The following is a 27,950-nucleotide window of genomic DNA, read 5'->3' on the forward strand; positions in this document are numbered from 1 at the left end:
AGTCCCACATCGGACTCCCTGCATGGAGCCTGCTTCTCCCTCTGCCTGTGTGTCTGCCTCTCTCTCTCTCTGTCATGAATAAAATCTTTAAAAAAAAATAAAATAAAATTTCAAAGGTTTTGAAAGTATTACAAGAAGTATAAAGGAGAGTATCAAACATATAATGCATATCACGTGGCAAATAGTGGGAAAAGCTTCAGTGGCATGAGGGAAGGTGTGGAAGAAGTTTTGGCAGAAGGGGTAGTAGAGCCCACAAAGACCTAGAAGAGATGGCAAAACAAGGCACCGAAGTCGGTGATGAGGATGGTGCTGAAAAACCAGTCTACCACTCAGTGAATAAGCCCTCTCACAGCAGCTGTAATATCAGAATGAAAGTCTGCCTTGGAAGAATTTTCCATGATGTGAAACAATGTGACCCTATCATTGAATGCAGCCTCATGCAATTTTTCAAGCCACTTCAGGAAAGAACACTGCCAGTGTCACCAACAAGTGGCAAGAGTCAAACTCCTGAGGTAGAACTGCTAGATGTTGGTCTTCCGGACTCATCATCTTCCTCTTCTGCACGAGTACCATCAGCTACAACATTGGTTTTCTCAGGGCAAGCCATGGTCGAGAGGTTTATCCAGAGTGCACTACCCCCACCACACAGCCCACAGCGCTATCAAAACTAGTTTTATTAAATGTTAATCTTTGATTAATTTTAACCTTTTTTTCCTGGACTTTCTTTGCATGACTGTACAGTATAGCATAGTGTAGGTGTTCATATTACTCTACGGTTTACTGTGTTTATTGTGGGTACTAAACTGTGGTAACTGTATGACTAAGTTAAATTAGTAGTGTAATAACAATACACTACAAAAATGATGTAATTGAAGTGTTTTTATAATCCTGCATATAATTTATATGAAACATATATTAAATTCAGATGCCTATAAACAGAAAAAAAAATTCCATGACAGATAATGCATTAATTGGTTGATGAAAATGTGAACCTAAATTTGCATTTCCTCTAGGAGCAGTGGTTCAGTATTCATGAATTCACTGTTTGTGATGAATTTATAGAATATGACTACAATGAGTAACAAGAATTGACTAAATATACATGTCTGTGTGTGTCTAAGTATTTCATGACTCAGGCTTCTAAACCTCTCACGAACATTTATGCTCCTAAAACTTAAAAATGACAATGTTTTAGAATAAGGAATATTCTCAAAAAATGTTGGCAGCACAGCTGCCTTCAGTGCTCCAACTCTCCTGATAATGGATATATTAAAAACACGATGCGGGTGAGGTCTTTTTATCCTCCATATGCCCAACACCCCCCACTACAGCCGTAATGACAAATTATTACAACCTTGGCAGGGAAAACTGGAAAGAAGCCATATATGCTTTTCTTTTTCCTTTCTCTTCTACATCCCCTCCTCTACCACTCATTGCACTTTTAAAATACTCTTGAGATGGTTTTATAGTATAAACATAGAATTCTTGCTGACACTTTTCCCAAAGATACAACCACTGGGTCTCACTTGTGGATGATTCTCAGGGGTAGTGTAAGGGTCTAGGCTGGGTCAATTTCTAATTTGACCCTTGAGATGCCCTGCCACAAAAAGCTCTCACGGGGGTGACAATTAGGTTTCCCTTCAGTGTGAATTATCAGTAACAAGCAAGATATTTCTCTGGCCAAAAGATTTTCCTGAATAGTTATATTCAAAAGAAAAGATATTTCACCAGTATGAGGTCACTAAAATTGATTGAAGTAAACAACCTGAAGAGGCCTTTAAACTCTGGTGTGAATTTTTCGATGGTGAGTGAAGGATGAACTGTGGCTAAAGGTTTTTCCACATTCACCACATTCAAAGGGTTTCTCCCCAGTGTGAGTTCTCATGTGTTGAGTTAAGGCAAAGTTGTCACAAAAAGCCTTCTTACAGTCTTTGCATTCGTATGGTTTTTCTCCAGTGTGGATCCTATTATGACGAACAAAATTTGCAGGCTGGGTAAAGGCCTTTCCACATTCTCTGCATACATAGGGCTTCTCGCCAGTGTGAATCCTCATGTGTCGAGTAAAGGAAGAGCTGTAGTAGAAGGCTTTTGCACATTGTTTACACTCCAAAGGTTTTTCTCCACTGTGGGTCCTATTATGTCGGATAAAAACAGAGTGGTGTGTAAAGGCTTTTCCACATTCACTGCACTTATAGGGCCTCTCACCAGTGTGAATTCTCAGGTGCTGAATTAAGGAAGAGCTGTCACAAAAGGCTTTCCCACATTCCTTGCACTCAAAGGGTTTCTCTCCAGTATGAGTCCTCTTGTGCCGGATAAAAGTGGAGCGATGAGTGAAGGCCTTTCCACAGTCATTGCACTCATAGGGTTTCTCTCCAGTGTGAATCCTCATGTGTTGAGTGAAGGATGAGCTGAGGCAAAAAGCTTTTCCACATTCTTTGCACAAAAAGGGTTTCTCTCCTGTGTGGGTCATATTATGCTGGATAAAAGTGGAGCGGTGAGTAAAAGCCTTCCCACATTCACTGCACTCATAGAGTTTCTTTCCCGTGTGAATCCTCATGTGTTGAGCAAAGGAAGAGCTGTAGTAAAAAGCTTTCCCACATTCTTTGCACAAAAAAGGCTTTTCCCTAGTGTGAGTCATATTATGCTGGTTAAAAGAGGAGCGGTGGGTAAAAGTTTTACCACATTCTTTGCACTCATAGGGCTTATCTCCAGTGTGAATGCGCTGGTGCTCTGTGAGGTGAGACCTGCGTTTGAAGGCCTTCTCACACTCAATACACTTGTATGGTTTTTCCCCAGTATGCAACCTCATATGTCGAATGAAGTCTGCCATATAACGACAGGCTTTCCCACATTCACTGCATTTATAAGGCTTGACTCCAGCATGAATCTGTTGATGACGAACGAGGGCCCAATTCTTGCTAAATCTTTTCCCACATTCTCTGCATTTATACAAGTTATTCCTTGCATCTATCACAGGGTCTTTTCCTAGTCCTTGTTCATGTTCTTGTAGATCACCTTGTGCAGTGACTCGCTCCTGTAAAACCGTTAAACACAAACGATCATCTGTCTCCAAATCATCATGTTTACGGGTCAATTTCCTAGTGCATGTCTCCTTGTGGGGGTCTGTTCCTGTCCTCAAGCTCCCTTCCTGCATTTCTGATAGCTTTTCCTGATCCCTTGCTTGCCCCAACCTGGAATCCCTTGCGACTCCCTGTGTCACTTGTTCCTCAAAAGGGGCTTCCTCAGTGAAGGCCAGCTGAGAAGCAGTAAGCTCTGTGGTCTCAGGTTTTGCTTTTTCACCTGAAGGAAATCCAATACAGAAAGGTGTCTATTAGTGATAACACAGAACAATTATATTTGAGTGGTAGAATGAAGATGAAAATTATCCCTCTAATGCTTATGGCATTTATATACATCTTAGCCCACATTTACAATTTCTTTCTTCACTAATCCTTGGACTCTTGACATCTTTAAAAGGTTACCCAGAAAGAAAAGCTGGGGCAGGGCACAGAGAATCTGCAATGGGGATGAGTCCTCACTCTCCAGAATGGAGGAGGGTGGGCAGAGTAATGACTACACAGTGTGTAAAGACTGTGCTCTAACATCTCATGGTATGACAGCACGGGGAAGGTGCACCTAACCTGGCCACATGGGAGACAGAAAGAGGTCAGTGCAGGCTACCTGGAAAAGGTGCTATGGGAGCTTCTCTCTAAAGGAGAGTAGGGATTCCCTGACAGAGGAATTAAAAGAAACTGCAAGTACATCGTGCAGTGTCTTGAGAGAATGCTGGATGCCAGGCAAAGTGAAGAGGAGTGAGAAACTACTGGGTGGGCGTACTGAGTCTAGTTCGTCTGAGTGAAGACCCCACCTAAGTAAAGACTGAGGTGAACAGAAACCAAATGGATATCATCTAGATGAAGAGAATTATAAACTTACCACATTAATGAAGATCTATATGAAAAGGAAGGTTGGTAATATACAGTTGTCCTTAAATTCATCTATGCAAATAAAATCCCAACAGTTTTTCAAGAATAGGGACAATGTGATTGTGGAATTTATATAAAAGAACAAATAGACCAGGCTACCTTCTCAGAAGAATAAAGAAGAGAATCTTGCCTTTTGAGGAATTCGGATTATGATGATTATACACATCAAGGTAGTACAATGTAGAGATAGATTTGAGATAAACTATCAAACTGTCAAAGGGAAAAACAGAATTAAGAGCTCAGAAATGGGGGTGCCTGGGTTGGCTCAGTGGCTGAGTGTCCGCCTTTGGCTCAGGTCGTGATCCCGGGGTCCTGGGATCGAGTCCTGCATCAGGCTCCCCACAAGGAGCCTGCTTCTCCCTCTGCCTATGTCTCTGCCTCTCTCTCTCTGTGTCTCTCATGAATAAATAAAATCTTAAAAAAAAAAAGCTCAGAAATGTATGAATTTTGGAATATGACAGAAGTAGCAGAGAGGCCCAATGAGAAAAGGAGGGGCTATTCAATAAATGGATCCAGAAAAGTGATTTCCCATATGGGGGAAAATGAAATTGCATTCCTAACCTCACCCCACACAAAAATGAACTCCAGACTGATTAAGACCTAGCCGTCAGAAGCTCAACATTAACAATATTTAGTAAATCATAAAAATGACTATCTTTTTGAAAGTGAAAGATTTCATAAACTAGATACAAAAGCATTATCTATAAAAGAAAAGACTAGTCAATTTGACTAAACTATAACTTTTAAAAAAGCAAATAAGGGTAAGGTAATATCAGATACTATAGACCACAGAGCAAAGTAAAGAGTGAGAAAAAGAGTGACGTTATAGAATGATAAAAAGAGCAATCCACCAGGAAAACCTAACAAACCTAAATCTATAGGCAACAAATATCAGAGCCAAAACTGAGTTCAAAGGAAAAATAGACAAAACCACAATTACAGTTGGGAACTTCTACGTTCCACATCCAAAATGAAAACTAGGGATCCCTGGGTGGCGCAGTGGTTTAGCGCCGGTCTTTGGCCCAGGGCGCGATCCTGGAGACCCGGGATCGAATCCCACGTCAGGCTCCCGGTGCATGGAGCCTGCTTCTCCCTCTGCCTGTGTCTCTGCCTCTCTCTCTCTCTCTCTCTCTCTCTCTCTCTCTCTCTCTCTCTGTGACTGTCATAAATAAATAAATAAATAAATAATTAAAAAAAAAAACAAACAAAACAAAATGAAAACTAAGCATATGTGTATGAGCTAACATTTCACAGAAGATATACATCAGCCAATCAACAAAGGAAGAGGTTCTCAGCTTTCTTGGGTATATGGGGAGGGCAAAAAGACCACAGTGAGATATCAAATTATATTCACCCAACTGAAAAAACTTAAGAACATGACAATATCAAGTATTGGAAAGGACACAGATCCACATAATTGTTAGTATAATGCAGGTGAAGTATAAACAGGTAGGATACCATTTGAGAAAACAGCAGGGCAGTACCTAGTGAAGTTCTCCTTTTGCTCACTTATAATAATCAAAAAATTCTAGCCCTAGGAACCCTATTAAGAGAAATTCCTACACATTTGCATGAGGACATCTGTACATGAATTTGCACAACAGCACTCTGTGGGTATTAAAAACTGGAAACATGAAAATACATGAGCACACTGTGTTATAATCATGAAAATGACTATACAAGAAAAAAATGAATGAAGTATACTACATGCACAATCTTAATAATACACTGTTGAATGAAAAATACAAATAACATAAGACAATATAAACTATAATATACTTTTTGTAAAGTTCAAAAAAAAGCATGTGTACACATGAGTACAATGAAGTAATTTTAAAGTCCGTTTTCAGAATGTCAGTTATAATGCCATTATAAAATCACATACATAGGTTACAGGCACCTCTGTGTTTATTGCAGCATTATTTACAATAACCAAGATATGCCCTTGGGCTCAGGTCATGATCCTGAGGTCCTGGGATCAAGTCCTGCATCAGGCTCCCTACAAGGAACCTGCTTCTCCCTCTGCCTATGTCTCTGCCTTTCTTTCTGTGTCTCTCATGAATAAATAAAATCTTAAAACAATACAAAAACCTCTTTCGTGGTTTCTACTGAAGTTAATCATATACTGACACCATGATCCAGCCAGTCCACTTATTTGCATATTCCCAAGAGAAATGTGCTTACATCCAACAAAAAATATAATCAAGAATATTCAACTCTGAAAAAAAAAAAAAGAATATTCAACTCTGGAAAATGAACAAGGGGTAGTAGAAGAGGTGGGTGGGGGGTTGGGGTGACTGGGTGATGGGCACCAAGGGGGGCACCTGGTGGGATGAGCACTGGGTGTTATGCTAGATGTTGGCAAATTGAACTCCAATAAAAAAAATATTCATAGCTGCATTCTTCACAATATTCTGAAAAATTCCCAAATACCAGGAAAATGGATACACATAATCTATTCATTCACTGAGACATTGCATGGTTAAGAAATAACTCATTTTGCAACCACACGAGGGAGCCTCAGAGCCATAATGATTATCAAAAGACAGCTATAACAGTATTATGTATCATGAGGCTCCATGTATTAAGTCTTTAAAATTAATCTACAATGATTGAGTTGAATGCCAGCTACTTTTATAAAAGGGAATATTAACAAGGGGCAAAAGAAACCTGTGAAGTGCTGGAAGTATTTCTTGACCTGTGTGGTGGATACTTGGTTTTATTTATGTAATATTTCATAAAGATGAACCTTTAAGATTTGTATATTCACTATGTATAAGTTATACCTTAGTACAGCAATTAAAAGAAAATAGTAAAATAGAAGGGGAAGCGCAGAAGTCCTGCAGAGCTGACTCTTCAGAGAACGAGAAAACTGCTCCCAGAAGCTTGGTTGTTCAGGTCAAATAGTCGTCAACAATTATGTGTTGGAGAGCCAAGAGTGTTTTTTTGTTTCATGCTTCCCCCAAGCGTCAGAAACTTCTATGTTTTTCTATATTGAGTAGAGAGAAAGTGAAGATACAGAAGAGGTAGGAAATAAGTGAAGACCCAAGGTCCCAGGTGCAACAGAGTCATGTACAGCTTCTTGTAATTCCTACCTCACGGTGCTTACACCCTGTTATGATGCCCTCTGGCAGAATGCTGCAGGCTCTTGATATGCTTCTAAAGAATAGGATATGGCAAAGCAGTGGAATGTAACAGATGAGGTTGTGTGTTGGTTGCATCCCTCTCGCTGGAGTCTCTCCCACCATCACTTGATCTGAAGAAGGAAGCGGACATGTCGCAAGGTGTCTCTGACTGTGGCTTGTAGTGGATCCCACCAAATTGAGCCTAGACCTCTGACCCACAGGTGAGAAACAGTAAATGAGTGATATTTTAAGCTATGTTTGTGGTAATATTAGATGGACAGATAATTAAGGCAGACAAAGTGTGACCTAGACTCTCCTGGTGGAATTTGCCATGAGAACCCTTCCACAGGGATGAGAAGGAAGCTACAGGATGAGTCTGTAAGGGTTAAAAGGTAAGAAAGCCATGTGTGAGCCTCTCCTCAATGTGAAGTAGGTCACGGGCTGAATTATTGGTAGTTAGGTGTGGTGATATCTGGAAGAAGGGTGAGTGGATGGGGAAGAGGATGGAAAACAAAGAATGGACCAGAGATACAGACCAGATATGGGGACAGCAGTCAGAAATCTGTTAGCAACATTGCAGGCAAGACACAAGTACAGCTTGGACTAGGGTGTAATGTGGAACTGACAGACCTGGTGAAGGTGACAGAGTCAGGACATACATCAGATAGAACACGGTAAGAGTCAGGAATGGCTGGCTGGAGAGAGGGTATGAAAAAGATGGAGGTGTTGTGGGATCGTCCTTTTGTTCCTGGCTTTCTTGACTTGCTGAATGGTAAGACTAGTAATTGAAAATGGGAAGATGGGAGGAGTGGGCCAAATCAAGTGAAGATATAGAACTGCAGAGGGGGAGAAGGTGTGAGACAGACATGGATGTGTAGATAAATAAATGATTGGATGAAAGTGGAAGAGGGTGGGATGCAAAGTTATAGTCAGAGATAGTAATCTGCAGAAACAGAAAGGACTGTCTTTTCTGAATTGGGAAAGGAAGTTTGAGATATCATGATTATGACTAACAATGCATGAATATTACAAACATAACTTTTGTTATTTTGTCATTTACTCTGGGTCAGGCAGTGTGCTATAAGCAGTTTCCTGTTATCTAATTACATTCCCAAATAATCTGACAATGCAGAAACTATCATTACTTTTTCTAATGTAGGCTAGTTTAGCAGACCGAGGACTTGTTCATATCCCTGGCTCCTTCTCCTTGAGCACAAAGCTAAACCACATTTCCCAGTTTGATGTAACAAGTAGCCTAATGCCCAGGTCTTGTCAATGGAATGTGAATGGAAGTGATGTACGTGTGCAAGTGGATATCATTATAGATCTTCCTCAACTCATGATGGGGTTATAGCCCAATAAACCTATCTAAATGCATTTAATACAACTAACCCACCGCACATCATAGCTTAGCTTGGACTACCTTAAATGTGCTCAGTACACTTACATTAGCCTATAGTTGGGCAAAATGATCAAATACAAAGATTATGTTATATTAAAGTGCTGAATGTCTCATGCATTTATGGACTATTGTCCTGAATGTGAAAAACAGAATGGCTATAAGTGTACTGGTTGTTTACCCACACGACTGCATGGCTGACTGGGAGCTGCAACTCGCTGCTGCTGCCCAGTACCGGGAGAGAGTATCGCTAGCCTAGGAAAAGATACAAATTCAAAATTCGAAGTCCAGTTTCTACTGAATATACACAGCTTTCACACCATTGCAAACTGGAAAAATCCTAATTTGAACCACTCTAAGTTGGGGGCCATCTGTATTCCCCTTCCCTCCTATTCCTCTTAGCCAGGTGGATGATGCCAGGGCATCATACTGTCAACAGAATGCACCTGGACCCCTAGAATAACTATGTGGTATGGAGTTCCCCTGCAGATCCACATTAACCATGTTGTGAATGAAAAAAAAAAACTCTTTATTTGTTGACCCACCCAGATTTTGGGGTTTATCTTTTACAGCAGAGGATTAACTTAGCTTGACTTGTATATCAAAGGTACAGCGAGATCATGCAACTTCCCCAGGGTCATGAGGCTGGTGAGTGGCCAAGCATTTAGAGCCTGATCTTACTCAGTATACTGAATCCTAACCCTAATAAAGGCAGGAGTTTGATGGGATAGAAAAACAGGGCAAACAAAGCTGGAGTACTACATCATGAACCAAGACCACAGGAAGGCCATAAATGAAGTTGCCAATGGAATTTCAGACAGTGTTCCCCTGGGTAGTCTGTCCGTTGCCATGAAACCCTCTGCCATGACACCCATCTGCCAGACTCTGAGCCACCCACCTGTATGGGTGCTTTTGGAGAGGCCTCTGTTCACTGACCACAGTTCTTGCCCATGCTCCAGTAGGTAGATCAGCTCTGGTTTGGGAACAGGATGCCCTGTGCATGGAGAAACAAATGGGGCATGGGTACACAGGTAAGGATAAAAGGTAAAGTCTCAAGTATACAGGAGTACACACCTTTCACATGCCACCATGAAACTCCAGAAAGGAAACTTCACACCTTCCAGAAGGCTGTTCCCTAATTAAGTCAGACGGATTCAACCTCTCCGTGGATCAGGACTACCTAGAGATGTCTGGTTCTGAACACAGAACGAATGAAGTCAAATCTCTGGGCATAAGGACAAAACACAGCAAGTTTGTAAAAGCTCCCCAGGTGATTCTGGTGCCCAAGGATGGCTAAACACATTGGACAAAGTCTACTGCTGGGTCGATTTACTGGTACTCAGTTGTCTGAGGTTGGCCATGACCTAAACCTGCTACCCATTCCGAAGAGAAAGCCTTTAACCCAAGTTGGGAAGACAGAGCTGAAGGTGGGGACCTGCTGCCCTACTTGCTGCTGTAGCATCCTATGGCTACTTAGAGGACAATGGCCTGATGACCTAGACCAAAGGGAGAAAGCAAACAAACACAACCAGGTTGGCATCTACCAGGCCAGGAGCCAGCATCATCTCAGGGCTTCTCATCAGGTGAAGTCATTATATTTTTCAGGTGTGAAATCAGTAGGAGGTTTTCTGGCACCTGCACCCAAAAGCATTTTGCAAAATGAAAAGGTTTGAGGACAGGAAGACTCCGAAGAGAATCCAGCGACTAAGGCACCGGGACCCACAGAAATTCCAACTGGAAAATCCTGTATTGCAGGCCAGAATGCATCCAGTTGTCATGTAGCAAATGTCCACTGATGTTTGCTAGAAACCTGGCACTGAGCTCAGTGCTGGGGCAGTGTCAAAGTCCAATCAGACCTTCCTTCATCTCTGTTATGGGACTTGGCTTCTCCTCCACCTGGAATGCTATTTCCTGCGCATCTCCTTTCAACAACCTATCACAACGGTCACAAACTAACACCACTTAGTGTGCTGATGACTGACCTGGGAGAGACCAGGTGGACACAAGCCTGGGAGAGCCCTGTCATGGTAACCATTTGGATGTCTGGGAAAAGAGGGACCGTGGGCCTCCATTCAATTAATATTCAGACCGATTTCTGGGTAAACTGGCCATTTAAAATTTCAGTGGGAATATATGAATATTGAATATATGAATATATGGGATTTACTGAGTTAGTACATATAATAAGCACATGTGTCACATTTGCTTATGTTCCCAGTTGTATTCTAAACACTTTATAGATATTAGGTCACTTGGGCTAGGTGAAAGGTTACTATAAAAATACAATAAAATCAAAAGAACTGTATTAGTCCCAGGAAGCTCATGCTGCTTCCTCAGGCTGTGTTTTCTGAAGGGGAAATTAGCTAACAGACCCAACATCAAGCCCAGACTCTTGCAGCAACAATCGGAAGGCAAGAAAGGAGGGAATAAGGAAGAGCGTTCTTAGGTGCCCATCAATGCCATTTGATGATGTGTCTGTACACCCTCTAAAATTATATCCCTTAGCAGCAGAGAAGGAAAGCATAGGCCTTGGGAAATAAGGGACAATTGTGCAGGCATCAGGGGCCAAAGAAGCCATTTAGCTAAGACTGCTGCTTAGACACCAGTAGCACTGATGTCAAATATCTGTGTGTCTGTCACCCACTTCTTCGAGAATTCACAGGTCCTGCCAACTGGGCTATGAGGACATTTGATCCAATCAAGCTGAACCAATCACCTTACCTATTATAGGAATCTGGAATAAGGACATCAGATTGAGGCCAGCTTTTATTAAGAATGTATTTCTTATACAACAATCCCTGTTGCAGACACAGGGATATCAATGAAAAGCTTAGTCCAGAATATGCTGAGGCTGTAGAGAGACAGGAAGGTAGGTCCCAGACGCCTTCTCAATCGGCCATGCTTATATAGAGAGAAGGTGGAATGAAAGCCTGGGGGTACCACTCAGGAGAGTGTGGAGTCCTTACCCAGTGAGACCAGGAGCCCACAAGTCTCCAGCATCACCTCCCGGTATAAGGTCCTCTGGGCCAGGTCCAGATGTCTCCATTCCTCCCCAGTGAAGGTCACAGCCACATCTTTAAATGATACCAATGCCTGGAACATCAAACAGAGGTGATGAGTGGCTGTGCATCTACTAGATGAGATGAGGGCCTATTGCTTGGCCCCCAAGGGAAGTCCAGAAAGACTTGAGGCCTGAACCCCTGAGTATCTCCTGAGAACCTAGCTCTGTGCTGGGCTCAGGAGGGAAGAAAGTGGTGCCTCTGACAGAATAAAGGATGTGGGAGAGAAAAGCCTCCTGTTTAGGAAGCCACTGGAGAAAGACACGAAACCATGATAATCTTACATGGGTGGTAAGGAGCAGATAGTAAGCGCTCTGGGATGTTAGTCTTAAGAGTAGGGAAGAATAATTCAAATAACAGATCCAGACATTGTGACCTATATGCACTGCTTGCCTGCATCTGGGGTTTCAGATGCTGTGTTAAAGCAACTTAAAGTCTGTAGGTCTGAAGCTAGACTCGTGGAGTTTAAATCCAGCCTCAAGAATCACGCTCCTGAAACACACGTTAACTTCTCCGTCTCAACTTCCACATCAATACAATAACAGTTGAATGCTTCACTAGGCTGGTGTAGGAATTACAATATATATTTTTTAAGGATTTTATTTATGAGAGACACAGAGAGAGAGAGAGAGAGAGAGAGAGACAGACAGACAGGCAGAGGGAGAAGCAGGCTCCATGCAGGGAGCTCGATGTGGGACTTGATCCCGGGTCTACAGGACCACGCCCTGGGCTGAAGGCGGCACTAAACCGCTGAGCTACCCAGGCTGCCCGGGAATTACAATATTTTTAAAGCCCCTCCATGCACCCAGCACACTCAGTGCTCAATGCATGTTCACAAATTTCCTTCACTGTTCACAGCCCAGCCCATGAGGGAAGCGCCCTCACCTCTAACTCATAAGCAGCAAACTGAGGCTCAAAACCAAGTGGGCCAGAGGTGTACATCTAATGAGAAGGGGCAAGATTTGAACCCAGGTCCCTCAGGTCCAGCCATCGTGGGCAGGAAGGGGGTGTGTGTGTCAGATTTAATCTAAGTATGACAGAGTCCCAGAGGGAAATATCTTTCATTCATCAATCACTTATTGGGCATAGGTATAGGCCCAGCACTGTTCTGGGCCTGGAGACGGAGCAGAGAACAGGAGCTCACACTCTGGGGATATGGAAAGATCTCCAACAAGAAATTAAACAAATGAGCAAGATTAAGTCATATGGAGTGAAGGGCTCTGAAAACAACAAAAGAGAATGAATTGACTGCAAACACGAGGGGGCTTTAGCTGGAGCAACTAGGGAAGGCCTCACTGAGAGGACACTGAAATGAGGCAGGCCAGGTGAAAAAAGATTAGTAACTAAGGTAGGTCCTGAAGGTGGTCAGGGCTAGGATAAGAGTAAACACGGTGTCATGCTGGAGAGTAACTTATGGCCTATTGTGTGTTTACAACCCAAAAAACACAGCATTCCTGTACACTATCATTTTCTTTTTAAGATTTATGTACTCATGAGAAACGCAGAGAGGCAGAGACACAGGTAGAGGGAGAAGCAGGCTCCATGCAGGGAGCCCGACGTGTGACTCGATTCCGAGTCCCCAGGATCACGCCCTGGGCTGAAGGCGGCACTAAACCACTGAGCCACCCGGGCTGCCCCTTGTACACCATCATTAACGAAAATCGTAATGGGAGTCACTCTTCAAGTACACTTCTTGATAGTCTTCCACACACACTATCTGAAAGCACAGTGTTCCTATGAAAACTTTCCTAAGCCAAAATGGCAGTAAAGTGAAAAGTGTTGGGGCACCTGGGGGGCTCAGTCGGTTAAGCATCTGCCTTCAGCTCAGGTCATGAATCCAGGGTCCTGGGATGGAGCCCCACATACGGTTCCCTGGACAGGGTGGGGGAGCCTGCTTCTCCCTCTTCCACTCCCCCTGCTTGTGTTCTCTCTCTCTCAAATGAATCAATAAAATCTTTAAGAGAAAAAAAAAAAAAGTATCCCCCACTTTCTCAAAGTTCCCGTCATTTTACTTTTAGGAAGAACTTACATCATCACCTGTTTCCACCAACCAAAAGGAATCCCAAGAGGATTCTTGTTTTTGCCTTACTAATGTTGTCTCTCCCAGAGGCCGGTGGCAAAATCCAAACCTTTGGAAAGTGGGGGAGCCTGAATAAGAAAATGTGTTAAACAGGAAAACGGATTCACAGCTGCAAGCTGCAAACCAGCTTCACTTGTAAAACGCAGGCGGCATCTGCAGAGTTCAACCTGGCGACTGTCCTGCCTCCCCCCGCCTGCCCAGGGACCTTCAATTACCACCAGAGAAGCAGCAATTCAAAAAAAAAAAAAAACAAACCCGCGGCTCCCTTCTCCTCTCCGGCTGGGTAGAGGCCCGAAGGCCGCGCTGTCCCTGGAGTGAGCCCCGGAGCAGAGGAACCAGGCGAGTCCGTCCGGAGTGATGCGCCCCGGGTCACACGCACAGAGCCTGTCCGGTTCGCTCACCCGAGACTCAATAGTCGTCAGCACCCGCTATTCCGATTTTAGACCCGAGGGAACCGAGACCCAGGGCAGGGAAGGGGCAAGCTGAGGTCGGAGGCGGCAGGGGCCTCCCCTTAGAGCCCCGGGCCCGGACGCAGAACCCGCGCGCCCCGCCGCGTTCCTCCAGGGCCTCCAGGTCCAAGGGCACCAACGAGGGGCGGCGAAGACCGAGAGGGCGGCGACCCCAGCGCGCGTGGGCCCGCGCGACCCTCCACTCACCGGCGCCGCCATGAGGCCCACGGGCCGAGCGGGACTGCGGGGAGCGGCGCCCGGCCGACCCCTCCGCCCAGCCCGCAGCCGGGGCCCGGGCCCTCGGTGTCTGCTGTGCGGACTCCCCCGCGAGCGCCGAGGCTCCCCGGCACAGGCGGCGTCGCGGCGCACACAGAAGCGCGGAGGCGGGTCCTGGGCTCCTCCGTGCCTGTCCTTTGCTCGGTCAGGACGACCCCTCCGGGCAGCGGCCTCGGCTCGGCGCCCCGACGCGGACCTGCGGCAACCGACCCGCGTCCAGGGGGAAGACGCCAGAAGTCCCGCCCACGGCGCGGCAGGAACGCCCCTCTCCGCTCGCTGTCATTGGCTGGGCGCCCGCCGTCGACGTCACAGGCACTGCCTTCTGGGTAGTGTAGTTCCGGACCGCATCTCGGCAGCGCGCTTTCTGGTAGGAGATCCCTGGTGGTGGTGAAGTTCCAAACACAGACGTACGGCTTCTTGTTGTTGTTGTTGTTGTTGTTGTTGTTGTTGTTGTTGTTGTTGTTGTTGTTGTTGTTGTTGTTGTTGTTAAAGATTTTATTTATTTATTCATGAGAGAGAGAGAGAGAGAGAGGCAGAGACACAGGCAGAGGGAGAAGCAGGCTCCACGCAGGGAGCCCGACGTGGGACTCGATCCTGGGTCTCCAGGATCAGGCCCTGGGCTGAAGGCGGCGCTAAACCGCTGAGCCACCTGGGCTGCCCTACACATGGTACTTTATGAAAAAGACTGTTAACATTATGGAAGAGAACCACAATAGACAGAACATCAAGAAAATCTGGAAGGATTACACAATTGAAGATGCTATCGTTGTTACAGAAAAGGCCTTGAAAGCCATTCATCCCAAAACAATATATTCCTGCTGTGGGAGGGAGAAACTGTGTCCAGATGTGCATGGTCTTATGGGATTTATGACAGAGTCAATCAAGGAAATAATGAAAAAGATTGTAGATATGGCAAAAAAAAAAAAAAGGTGTGGAGGGGTGAAGGGTTTCAAGATATGAATCTTGGAGAAATTCAAGAGCTAATAGGTGCCATGCCAGAGGAATGAACAGATGACTTCATGGAGATGAGTGCTTCCAAACCAGTGCCAGAGGATGAAGAAAAAAGATGTAAAAGAAGCAGTGCCAGAAAACAAATTGACATGAGATAATTGGGCAGAAGCATTATTCAAGACTGCTTTTGACTTCCTTTATAAGGACTCTTCTATGATACGAGCACTGAAAATAAAGCAAATGAGAAGAAGGATTGGTAAGGTACAGAAACATTTTTAGAGAAAGGAAAAAGCAAAAAAGACAAAAATTGTGATGTATTTCTACAAAGTTACATCAAGTGTACCTGCCTCTCCTGCCTCCCCTTCCACTTTTCCACCTCTTCTATGTCTCCACCCCGGAACAGCAAGACCTTCCCGTCCTTTTCCTCCTCCTCTCCTCATCCATTCAACATGAAGACAATGAGGATGAAGACCTTTATGATGATCCAATTCCACTTAGTGAAGAGTAAATAATCATCATACTTTATAGTTAATAAACTTATCTGTTGTGTATGTATGTGAAAAGCTAATAACTACATGGCAAGAACCGTATGAGACAGTCATCATCATCATCATCATCATCATCATCTAAGCATTTATTCTGTGGAACTTTAGGATCACCTGAGAATTTGTGAAAAAAATCAAGTTCTCTGGCCCCATCCAAATTTAGTGAATCAGAAACACTAGGGGTGAGGTCCAGTGATCTGGGCTCCCATAAGCCCCCCAGGGTATTCTATACTGACTCCAGTTTGAGAAGAAAGGATACTTTAATTCAAACCCAGTGAATAAAACTGGAAAAATAGCAATATACATCTCACTGGAAGTAATATAAAAAGTGCTTTACACAGGGTTTAGCACAGTTACTGCTCCTGACATACATAATGGCTGTTATTATCATTATCATCATCATCACAAAACTCTTATAAACATTTTGTGGAAGGGCAAGTCAGGGATGGCCCTTTATAGCATCATTTGGGATATTTTTAAAAGTGTAAAATACAACCATTCTCTAGTCCAGCAAGTAGTTTCAGAGGTAATCATTAATATAGTCACGTGAAAGCACATCTTCATACTACTTGTCTCCTTTAAAATTTTTTATTCTTTTTTTTTATGATAGTCACAGAGAGAGAGAGAGAGAGAGGCAGAGACATAGACAGAGGGAGAAGCAGGCTCCATGCACCAGGAGCCTGACATGGGATTCGATCCCGGGTCTCCAGGATCGCGCCCTGGGCCAAAGGCAGGCACTAAACCGCTGCACCACCCAGGGATCCCAAAATTTTTATTCTTAAAAATAGATCTTGCAGAGGGGTTTCAGAAATTATAGGTAGGTGTACTGATTTCATAACTCAACACCCAAAAAAACAAAAAAAAACACTCAAGAAATAGGTAGAAGGCATGAACAGACATTTCTTCAACATACAAATGGCCAACAGACACATGAAAAAATGCTCAACATCACTTGGCATCAGGGAAATACAAATCAAAACCACAATGAGATACCACCTCACACCAGTCAGAATGGCTAAAAAAACAACACAGGAAACAACTTATGTTGGTGATGATGTGGAGAAAGCAGGACTCTCTTACACTGTTGGTGGGAATGCAAATTGGTGCAACTACTCTAGAAAACAGGATGGAGTTTCCTCAAAAAGTCAAAAATAGAGCTACCTCAGCAATTGCACTACTAGGTATTTATCCAAAGGATACAAACATACTGATTCAAAGGGGCACATGAACCCCAATGTTTATAGCAGCAATGTCCACAATAGCCAAAATATGGAAAGAGCCCAGATGTCCGCTGACAGATGAATGGATAAAGAAGATGAAAGTAGGGGATCCCTGGGTGGCTCAGTGGTTTAGCGCCTTCCTTTGGCCCAGGGTGTGATCCTGGAGTCCTGGGATTGAGTCCCACATTGGGCTCCCTGCATGGAGCCTGCTTCTCCCTCTGCCTGTGTCTCTGCCTCTCTCTCTCTGTGTCTCTCCCAGGAATAAATAAATAAAATCTTCAAAAAAAAAGATATATATATATATATATATATATATATATATATACTCATCCATCAAAAAGAATGAAATCTTGCCATTTGCAATGATGTGGATGGAACCAGACAATATTACGCTAAGCAAAATAAGTCAGAGAAAGACAAATACCATTACGATTTCACACATATGTGGAATTTAAGAAACAAATCAGACAGACATATAGGAAGGAGAGGAAAGATAACATAGGATGAAAATTGAGAGGGAGGTAAACCATAAAAGATGCTGAACTCTAAGAAACAAACTGAGGGTTGCTAGAGGGGGTTGGGCAAAATGATAATTGGTTGATGGGCATTAAGGAGGGTATGTGATGTAATGAGCACTGGGTGTTATATGCAACTGATGAATCACTAAATTCTACCTCTGAAACTAATAAAAAAAAGTTAATAAATTAGGGACGCCTGGGTGGCTCAGCAGTTTAGAGCCTGCTTTTGGCCCAGGGCGTGATCCCGTGGTCCCAGGATTGAGTCCTGCATTGGGCTCCCTGTATGCCTGCTTCTCCCTCTGCCTGTGGCTCTGCCTCTCTCTGTGTCCCTCGTGAGTAAATAAAATCTTAAAAAATAATAATAATAAATAAATTTTAAAAAGAATCCTCCATGTCTTTTGTGCCTTGATACATTATTTCTTTCATCACATTATCAATGAATTCCATTGTGTGTGTGTGTGTACATATATATATATATACACACACACACACAGTTTTGTTTTGCTTTTTTGTCCATTCATATGTAGAATGACATCTGGGTTGCTTTCAGTTTAGGGCAATTATGCAATAAACATTTATGTGCAAGTTTCTGTGTAAGCTATAGGTTTTCAGCTCAATAAACACATAGGCTTTCAGGATCATATGGTAAAACTATGTTTAACTTTTCAGAAATTGCCAAGCTATTTTTGCAAAGCGACTGCATTTGTCAGATCGGGCTGCCATGACAAAATACCACAGACTGAGTCCTTAAACAACCAAATTTATTTTCTCACAGTTCTGGAGGCTGTAAGTCTAAAATCAAGACGCTGACAAATTTGATTTCTGGTAGAGCTTTCCTCCTGGTTGCAGACAGCTGCCCTCTTGCTGTGTTATCCCTTGGCCCTTCCTCTTTGCTCACACAGAGAAGGAGAAAGAGCTCTCGGGTGTCTCCTCCTCTTCTTACATGGACACCAGCCCTATCAGGTTAGGGCCCCACTCTTCCGACTCCATTTAACCTTAATTAGTTCCTTAAAGACCCTACTCCCAAATAGAGTCATATCAGGGCTTCAATATATGAAATTTGGCAAGGGGGTGGGGGTTCCTCCATAACTGATCATACATTTTGCATTCCTAGCAGCAAAAAAATGAGAGTTCTTATTGCTCCACAGACTGACCAGAATTTTGTATTGTCAGGTTTGTTTGTTTTTTTAATTGCAGCCATTCTAATAGGGCTATGGGGATAACTCATTAATGTCCTAATTTGCAATTCCCTAATGAGATACGATGTGTATCTTTTCCTGTGCTACTTGCCCTATGTGTATCTTCTTTGGCAAGGCATTTGTTCAGATATTTTGCCAATTTTTAACTGGGTTGTTTGTTTTCTTACCATTAAATATCCTTTACCTCACATATTTTGATGCTCTATTGTTAAGAACAACCCACATTAAAGATTATTGTATTTGCTTGGAGAATTGTCTCTTTTATCATTATGTAATGCCCCCTCTTTATCTCTAAAAAATTTCTTACTCTGAAGTCTGATATTAATATTGCTATTCTTTTCTTTCTTTTAGTGCTAGCATAGCATATCTTTCCTTATCCTTAACTGCTGACCTCTCAATGTCTTTATATTTAAAGTGCGTTTTTTTTAAGTTTTTTAAAGATTTTATTTATTTATTCATGATAGACACACACACACACCACACACACACACACAGAGAGAGAGAGAGAGAGAGAGAGAGAGAGGCAGAGCCACAGGCAGAGGGAGAAGTAGGCTCCACGCAAGGAGCCCCATGTGGGACTCGACCCCAGGACTCCAGGATCACACCTGGGCCGAAGGCAGGTGCTAAACCACTGAGGCACCCAGGGATCCCCCTAAAGTGCATTTCTTGTAGATAATATAGAGTTGAGTCTTGTTCTTTTTAACCCACTCTAAGAGTTTGTCTCTAATTGGTATATTTTGGTATTTCACATTTATTTTTTAAAGATTTTATTTATTTATTTATTTATTTGACAGAGAAAAAGAGAGAGCCCAAGTAGGGGGTGCAGCAGGAGAGGGAGAAGCAGGCTCCGTGCTGAGCAGAGAGTCTGATGTGGGGCTCAATTCCAGGACTCTGGGATCATGACCTGAGCCAAAGGCAGACACTTAACCGACTGAGCCACCCAGGCACCACTCCCCTCTCTCCCTCCGATAATTCACATTTAAAGTACTTACTGGGGACACCTGGCTCAGGTCGTGGTCCTGAGGTCCTGGGATTGAATCCCATATCAGGTTCACAGCCGGGAGCCTTCTTCTTCCTTTATGTGTCTGCCTCTCTGTGTCTCTCATGAATAAATTTTAAAAATCTTTTAAAAAAAATAATAAAGTTCTTATTGATAGTTGAATTAATATCTACCATGTTTATAACTGTTTCCCAATTGTCATACTTATTCTTTGTTTCTTTTTTTATATTCCCCCCTATTCTGTCTTCTCTGGTTTTCATTGAGCATTTTGTGTGATTCCATTTTTTTCTCCTCTCTTTGCATGTCTGTTATAGCTCTTTTAAAATTATTTGTTTTGTGGCTGCTCCAGAGTTCACAATTTATATTTACTACCAATCTAAGCCTACTTTCAAATGACACCTGTACTGCTTCGTGGGTAGTGCGGTGACCCATTAACAGAGTATTTTCCTTTCTCCTTCCCAGCCCTTAAGACGCTGCTAATGTTTATTCCATTCTGTCCCTATGCTGTAACACCCAAGACATTGTTGTTATTACTTTGAACACATTTATTAGAACACCTAAAAATAAGAAAAATAAAAGATTTTATATTGCTTTCATTTATTCTTTCTCTGATACTTTCTTTCTTTATGGAAATAGGAGTTTCTGACCCTTATGTACCATTTTCCTTTTTTCTTGGGAGAATGTTTTTTAACGTTTCTTGCAAACCAGGTTCCCCCCAATTTTGTTTATCTGAGAAAGTCGTTACTTTCCTTTTACTTTTGAAGAATAATTTTACCAGATACAAAATTCTAAGTTGGTGGGATGTTTTTCTTTCAACATTAAATATTTCACTTCACTCTCTTTTCATTTGAATGGTTTCTGAAATGAAGTCTGATGTGGTTCTTATTCTTGTTTCTCTACAGATAAGTTGTTTTTCTTACCCATTTCCTGGCTTCTTTGAAGATTTTCTTTCTTTCTTGGATTTCTGAAGTTTGAATATGATATACCTAGGTGTAGTTTTTTGGTATTTATTCTATTTTTTCTCAGCTTCCTGGATATGGGGTTTGATGTAAGTGGTTAATTTTGGAAAATTCTCAGCCATTTCTATTTTAAATATTTCTTCTCCTCTTCCCTCTTTCTTCTCCTTCTGGTATTTCCATTATGCATCTATTCCATCTTTGGTAATTGTCCACAGTTCTTGGATATACTGTACCATGTTTTTCATTCTTTATTTTCTTTGCACTTCCATTTGGGAAGTTTCTATTGACTTATCTCCAAGCTCATTGATTCTTTCTTCAGCCATGTCTGGTCTACTGATGAACCTATCAAATGCATTCTCCATGTTTTTTTCATTTTTAGCACTTCATTTTGATTCTTAGCATTTCCATCTCTTTGCTTATATTACTCATTTGTTTTTATAGATTGTCAACATTTTCCAATACAGTCTATAACATATTAGTTAATTCAATTCATTGTGTTTTATTACTTTTATCCATTCTTCACAGCTGTCTTCTCCATATCACAGTTAGTGATCTTAGCAAGTTGCCCAGTGTCAGTCTGATAAGGAGAGGCTGAATGTGAACCCAGATCTTCTGGTCCATGGTCTATGTGTGTTAAGCCCAGTAACAAGGCTGTGAAGCACTTCCTTTTTTTAAAAGATGTTATTTATTTATTCATGAGAGACACACACAGAGAGAGAGAGAGGCAGAGACACAGGCAGAGGGAGAAGCAGGCTCCATGCAGGGAGCCCAACACAGGACTGGATCTTGGGATTCCAGGATCCAAAGGCAGGCACTAAACCACTGAGCCACCCAGGGATCCCCTGTGAAGCACTTCCATTATGTGTTGCTCTTATATTAATTTCAGCCACCCTCAAACATGTATCTGTGGACATGGGCAAAGAAGCCGAGTTATCATCATGTCCCTCATAGAAAAGGCATCTGATTCAGAGGCTTGAAACCTGCCTGGGCACTAGGGGATGCACAGCACACACGTGACCTCTCTGATCTCCCCACCCTAGGGGAGGACTTATTGATATCCCTGTTTAGACCTGAGGCCAACTGCAGAGAGAAGAATTGTATAAGGTCACAGCCCAGAAAAGGAGTACACCCGGAATCTACACTGAGTTTTGCAGACTCTACAGCCTGTGCTCATACCTGCAGTTCATTCCCTGCAGACTGTGTTTGGTCAGAGGATTCTGAGAAGCCCCTTTATTACTGGCACCCTGGGCATGGAGGGATCCAGAAAAGTGAGGGACTGACGCTGTGCAGAGGACAAAGGGCAATGCCAAATAATAGCTGCTAACCTATTATAAGGAAGAACATTCCCTACCTCCTCCAGAACCACCCTTGATCAATCTTTCCTAAATTGGCTGGACACGGGGTTGACCCCTCCTGGAAAACACATAAAGCCCCTGTCCTCCTGCCCTAATTGGGTTACTACTTATAGGCCTTCTCTCATGGGCATTGCAATGTAAAGGCTTCTGCCACCTGGTTCAAACCAGTCTCTTTCCATCATGTATCTTCTTGTGCTCACATTCAATCATCATATATGAGTCTCTAGAGTGAATCTCTAGGTTGTGGTAAGATATACCTCCTGGCTCCCTGTTCTGACCCCCATCAGTGCATCAACAAACTTTCAGGGTTGGTGGAAGTGCTCTTTTCTCAAGCCAGGAGTTTCCTGCCTCAGCATACTTGACCCATGGGAACTGTGTGGTTGTGTGCATGTGGCCTATACACCAGGCATTGTGGCACTCCTATCACATTCCGATCTCACAGTCTCCATGGAGCATTTGTGTCACCGTACTTGCTGTGTGGTGTGTCAGTTCCTCCATCCTCAGAGGTCCCCAATGTGTCTTGCATATGTCAGCTTTATGTGTCTCATATCTGTCACACATCATTCCTCTTTTGGATGTGCCATGTATGGGTCCAGGCCATGTTGAAGAGTGTAAGCATCCCAATCCCCTATCGCACAGTATCCCAAGGTATATTTGGGAGGATCACAAGGCTGTACTTCGGTTTATCACAAACCTATCATACAGGGTCTCCCAAATATTCATGTATGACTCTAGGTTGTGCTCCACTGTCACTATGCTAGCAAAACACACTGTCATATCATGTGTTTCCAGGTGTGCCACCATTACACACCCGTTATATTCTACGTATCTCCAAGTATTATCAATACATACCTGTCTTCCAGGAGTGGACCCGAATTATCCATCTCATCAATATATTTTTTAATTTTTTTATTTATTTATGATAGTCACAGAGATAGAGAGAGAGGCAGAGACACAGGCAGAGGGAGAAGCAGGCTCCATGCACCGGGAGCCCGATGTGGGATTCGATCCGGAGTCTCCAGGATCGCGCCCTGGGCCAAAGGCAGGCGCCAAACCACTGCGCCACCCAGGGATCCCTATTTTTTTAATTTTTATTTATTTATGATAGTCACAGAGAGAGAGAGAGGCAGAGACATAGGCAGAGGGAGAAGCAGGCTCCATGCACCGGGAGCCCGACGTGGAATTCGATCCCGGGTCTCCAGGATCGCGCCCTGGGCCAAAGGCAGGCGCTAAACCGCTGCACCACCCAGGGATCCCCCATCTCATCAATATTTAGTTTACAGGAAAGATGGGAGAAGGATCAGCATGCTAAATCAGAAAGGTGCAAGAAGCCAAATCAAGAATGAGATCAGTTCTAATGGACAAGTAACTCAGCAACTTCAACCAATAAATAAGAATAAAAAGGAAGTAGTGGTAGCTGCCCCACACTCAATGCCACTGTGTGGCTTTCCTCTTGTAGGTGGCCTGGGCCAGAGAAGGCCTGAACTGACCAGCAAGCACCCCTCAATCTTGCCACAGGCAAAGGACTTCCTTAGCACATGGAGTTTGCAGTTCACAAACAAGGCCTGTCCCCATCCCTGCTCAATAGTTTCTCTCTACTGAACTGGTTCTGGTGAAGGTTTATCCCAGAAGAATTGTTCCCCATGTGTTCTCCAAGTGTATGATTTCTGCCTGGGATGTGTTCCTTGTCTTTCAGCCAAGAGTGAATTATATTTCAAGACTGAGACACACTTCTCACAGGGATGGGATTTCTGGAGAAAGGATCTGTAACACTCTTCTACAGAAACTCTGCTCAGAAAATGCCTCCTCAATGCCAATAACCCAAAAGCAAAGAAATGTAGGTGAAGTGCATGTTGACTTTCATGGGAGAAGGCAACCTGATCACAAATGTGTGTCTAATATACCAATGGATGTGTTTATGCGAGTCTGCAGAATTGTCAGGAGGAGGGAGTTGGGGTCAGGCCGAGGAAGAAGGCACTGTGCAGTAATGGTCCTCTAAAGGTCACAGCATGAGAGAAATGAAGGACACAGTGAAAGAGCAGATGAAGGACAAAAGGATGGGAGGGGCTACCACAAAGAGGAGAGGCATAGTCTAAAGGGTGTTTAGCACTTGTCTTGTCTGGTAACACACAAGTGCTGTGCAGTGAGTGTGTCCTGGACCAAGAAAATCGATTTGTGTTTGAGTAGCTCATGTTCCAAGATGACCTGAGGATATGCACATAATCTCACAACACAGTGTGCATGGGGCGATGGTGGAGAACACCACGAGGGGGCAGGGGAGAAGAATGGGAGAGACGTGGAATCCAGAGAGTTGAGGCTTCACCCTGGGTTGAAGTGTAGAAATGACAAGTGGGCAGGTGTTGAGAAGGGGGAAGGAAAAACAATAGTGACAGTAGAACAGATTCGTAGTATGACTTGAACACAGCCCTGATGTCACATCCTCTTACTTGCCACTCAGTACGGCTAGGGTCCCCTTGAGCTCAGTTTGGGTAGCCTAGAGTCATGTCCACTTCAAGAAGCACCCCAGCCCTCCCCTAACCCCAGCCCAACAGAGTATCTGGATGATGCAAGTTCTAAGGCAGGGAGGCGGTGTGTTCTCTGAAATATCTCAGATTCTTGACATGGCCAAAACAAAACTGATATTCCCACTGAAAATCATTGCCAACTTTCCTTTCTTTTTCCCAAAACCTTAGTGATAATCCCTAACTCCTACCTTTTCTTCTCTGATCCTCAATGTTAGGAAAATCTAGCCAGCCATGCTTAAAAACCATATCCAGAATCCAACCACTTCTCTCACTTCCACAGTCTTCCTACTGGCCCAGTCACCACCAAAACATAACTGGACTAATGTAGTAGCCTCAGCCCTGGTCTCCCTGCATCCTCCCTCACTCCCAAAATCTGTTCTCCATTCTGCAGCCAGAGAGGCTGTTAAGACCTGGGCCACATAACTTCATTGTGCCTATCCCATTGCTCCCAACACACTCAGGAAAACATTTAAACAACATCTCAAGCTGTCACTCCAGGCCTGAATTTTATTCTCCTGATCTACCAGAAGGCAAAGAGACCTGTGGTTCTCTGAACACTCTCAGCTCAGCCTCATCTTCAAGCATTTGGACATGCTGGCACTTGTGCCAGGGATAACTTTCTATACTTGACTCTACTGGTGGCCAGATATAGGAACCATTCCATATAAACCCTGGCCTAGACTCAGGATCTTGGGCTTGGGGTTTCCATAAGCATGCTTTTAGCTGAGGCTGAAAAAGGCAACACTCTGCCTTCTTCTTTCAGCTCAGTACTGTAAATAAGGGTCCTGTGTGTGATATAATTTACTGCCATGTTTTTTAGCAAGTTTGAGCTCCTGCTGGTGATTTTTCTCTTTAAAATGGCCCCCCAAAAAATAAAATAATAAAATAAAATAAAATAACTCCTAGACACAGTACTGAAGTGCTGTTCCGTCTCTACGCATAAGAAGGCTGTGATGGGCCTTGTGGAAAAAACAGGTGTATAAGATAAGCTTTGTTTAGGCATGAGTTACCGATTTGTTGGCCATGAGTTCAATGTTAACAAATCAACAATATATATTAAATAAGGAGTCTTTAAACAGAAACACACACAAAAGGACATTAAATAATGATCTGTTGACGAAAATGTTGTACAAAGGCTTACAAGAACTTAATCCCTTAATTCCCCTGGGGCAGTGATTCTATATTCACTTACTTGGTGTGTGGGGTGACTTTACAGAATATAGACTATAGCACACAATGAGAATAGACTGTAGCTGATTTCCAAGGACTATTTAGGGATATGTGTACATGTCATATCATGTGTAGGTCAATGCTGGAAAGTGCTGCAGAGAGAGTAATAGAGAAAAATAGGTGAGATGTGGAGGCTGATAACTAGGGGACTCAGCAGGAATCAGAACTCAGAGTAAAAACGACAAGTCTACAAATGGAGAAGCAAAGGTAGAAATTTGGTGTGACGAGTGGCTTTGGTATGAAATAAATGGTAAACATGGGGCAGTTTGCCAGTTCATTTGAACTAAGCCCTAACATCATGCCCTCCCCAGTTCCCCACAAGGCCTGGCCCATTGTGAGCTCCCCTAGCTGCAGCTGCACTCATGTCTGACCAGTCAGGCACTGAGGTCTTCCCCCACTACTTGTACCTGTCAGGAAACTAAATAGGACCTGGAAGACACAAGTCTTAAGGAAATACAGGGAAGGTGAGCAACTTAACATGCACAGAACATGGGAACTAAGAACTACTGAGGAAGTACCTTGCAAGCATAGCCTGGTGGTCCCTAAAAGCATTGATCGTGTCAATGCCCAAACTCCTGGCACAGGCAGGCCTCAGAAATATCAGGTAAGGGGAGGAGGAAGAGCTTGGGGTAGAGAGGTGCCATGCATCTGTACATAGTCACCTGACTAGAGAGAGGCCAAGCTGGGTAGGAATCGTTGGGCAGACTGTAAGGGTCCTGAATCCTGAATCCTTTTCTACTAGGCTTCCAGGCAGCAGTTGTTGGGACTGCTTGGAAGAGAAGAGTGTGAACGGCCCATTCCCGACACAACACCCACTATAGGAAATCTAAGAATGAAGCCTTGCTCGTGCCCATGGTCTGGCCATGGGAAGGATAGAATGATACCTGAGTAAATTGGGAAGGGAAGAGCCCAGGCCAGGATGGGTTGAGAGTGAGGGCCTTGGCAGATAAGACTATAAGCACAAAGTTCTCCAGCATCATGTCATGGTAGGGGAGTCTCTGAGCCTCATCAAGGAACACCCACTCTTCTGGGAGAAGTACACAAACACATTCTCAAACATCACATGGTCCTGCCATGACGGAGACAACCAAGCCAGTGGTCAGCCTCTCTCTTAAGGAATCTTTGTATTACCGTCCACATCCACCCCCTACTCATGCTTCTTCCCATATCACCAACTCAGAGGAACAACAGACCCATGTGTCACTGGCATCCACTTTCTCATCATGACGAATTGATCACAGCCCCCAAAGGCATGGGGGAGATGGTTGCTATCTAAGCTCTGGACCCTCCCTTCCTGAAAAGAACTAAATTGCCAGGTCCAATGTTGAAGATTTATCCCTATGTTTCCTTCTAAGAGTTTTGTAGTTTTACCTCATTATTAGATCTATGATCCATTTAAAGTTGAAAATTTTATATGGAGTAAGTTAAGGTTCCAAATTTATATTTTTCATATAGATATTCAGTTGTCTCATCTCCATTTGTTGAAGAGACTATTCTTTCCCCGTGAAATGGCCTTGGAACTCTTGTCAAAAATCAATTGAGTGGGTTCATTCCTGGACTCTCTTATTTTGTTGCCAGTACCATACTTTTAATTACTACAGATTTTGTAGTAAGTTATTTTCTTTTAAGATTTTATATTTTATTTGAGAGACAGGGAGAGAGAACAAGCAAGGGAAAGGGGCAGAGAAAGGGACAAGCAGGAAGCCTGACTCAGGGCTTGATCCCAGGACCTCAGGATCATGACCTTAGCCAAAGGCAGATGCTTAACCATCTGAGCCACCCAGGTGCCTCCAATTTATAGTAAGTTTTAAATCACAAGTATGAGTCCAGCTTTGTTCTTAATTTTCTAAGATAGATTAGGCCATTCTTGGCCCCTTGATTTTCACATGAATTTGAAAATCAGCTTGTCAATTTCTACAAAGAAGCACTGCATGGAGATGTCCTATCAGTGTTTAAGGAGTATTGCTATCTTAACAGCATTGTCATATGAGCATGAATATCTTTCCATTTATTCAGGTCTCCATAGTTGCTTTCAACTACATGTGGGATTCCATATATAAGTCTTGCGTAATGT

At 43.3% G+C, this 27,950-nt stretch overlaps 1 protein-coding gene across 3 annotated transcripts; it reads right to left on the minus strand.

Moving 5' to 3' along the window:
* Window positions 1–337: 337 nt before the first annotated feature.
* Window positions 338–14,583, minus strand: ZNF599 (zinc finger protein 599). Of its 3 annotated transcripts, XM_055311426.1 has the most exons (5): window positions 14,306–14,583; window positions 11,477–11,603; window positions 9,409–9,504; window positions 7,082–7,242; window positions 338–3,034 (listed from the first exon to the last, which is right to left on the minus strand). In XM_055311426.1, the coding sequence occupies exons 1-5, from the start codon at window positions 14,315–14,317 to the stop codon at window positions 1,778–1,780; spliced, it is 1,653 nt and encodes a 550-aa protein (XP_055167401.1). In that variant the 5' UTR covers window positions 14,318–14,583; the 3' UTR covers window positions 338–1,777. The 3 variants fall into 3 exon arrangements, with proteins under 3 accessions (XP_055167401.1, XP_055167400.1, XP_055167402.1); XM_055311425.1 differs by lacking the exon at window positions 7,082–7,242 and having other exon boundaries at window positions 338–3,300; XM_055311427.1 differs by lacking the exons at window positions 11,477–11,603; window positions 14,306–14,583 and adding an exon at window positions 9,585–9,676.
* Window positions 14,584–27,950: the final 13,367 nt, after the last annotated feature.

This window comes from Nyctereutes procyonoides, unplaced genomic scaffold (genome assembly GCF_905146905.1).
Source record: "Nyctereutes procyonoides isolate TBG_1078 unplaced genomic scaffold, NYPRO_anot_genome, whole genome shotgun sequence".
Lineage (NCBI taxonomy): Eukaryota > Metazoa > Chordata > Mammalia > Carnivora > Canidae > Nyctereutes > Nyctereutes procyonoides.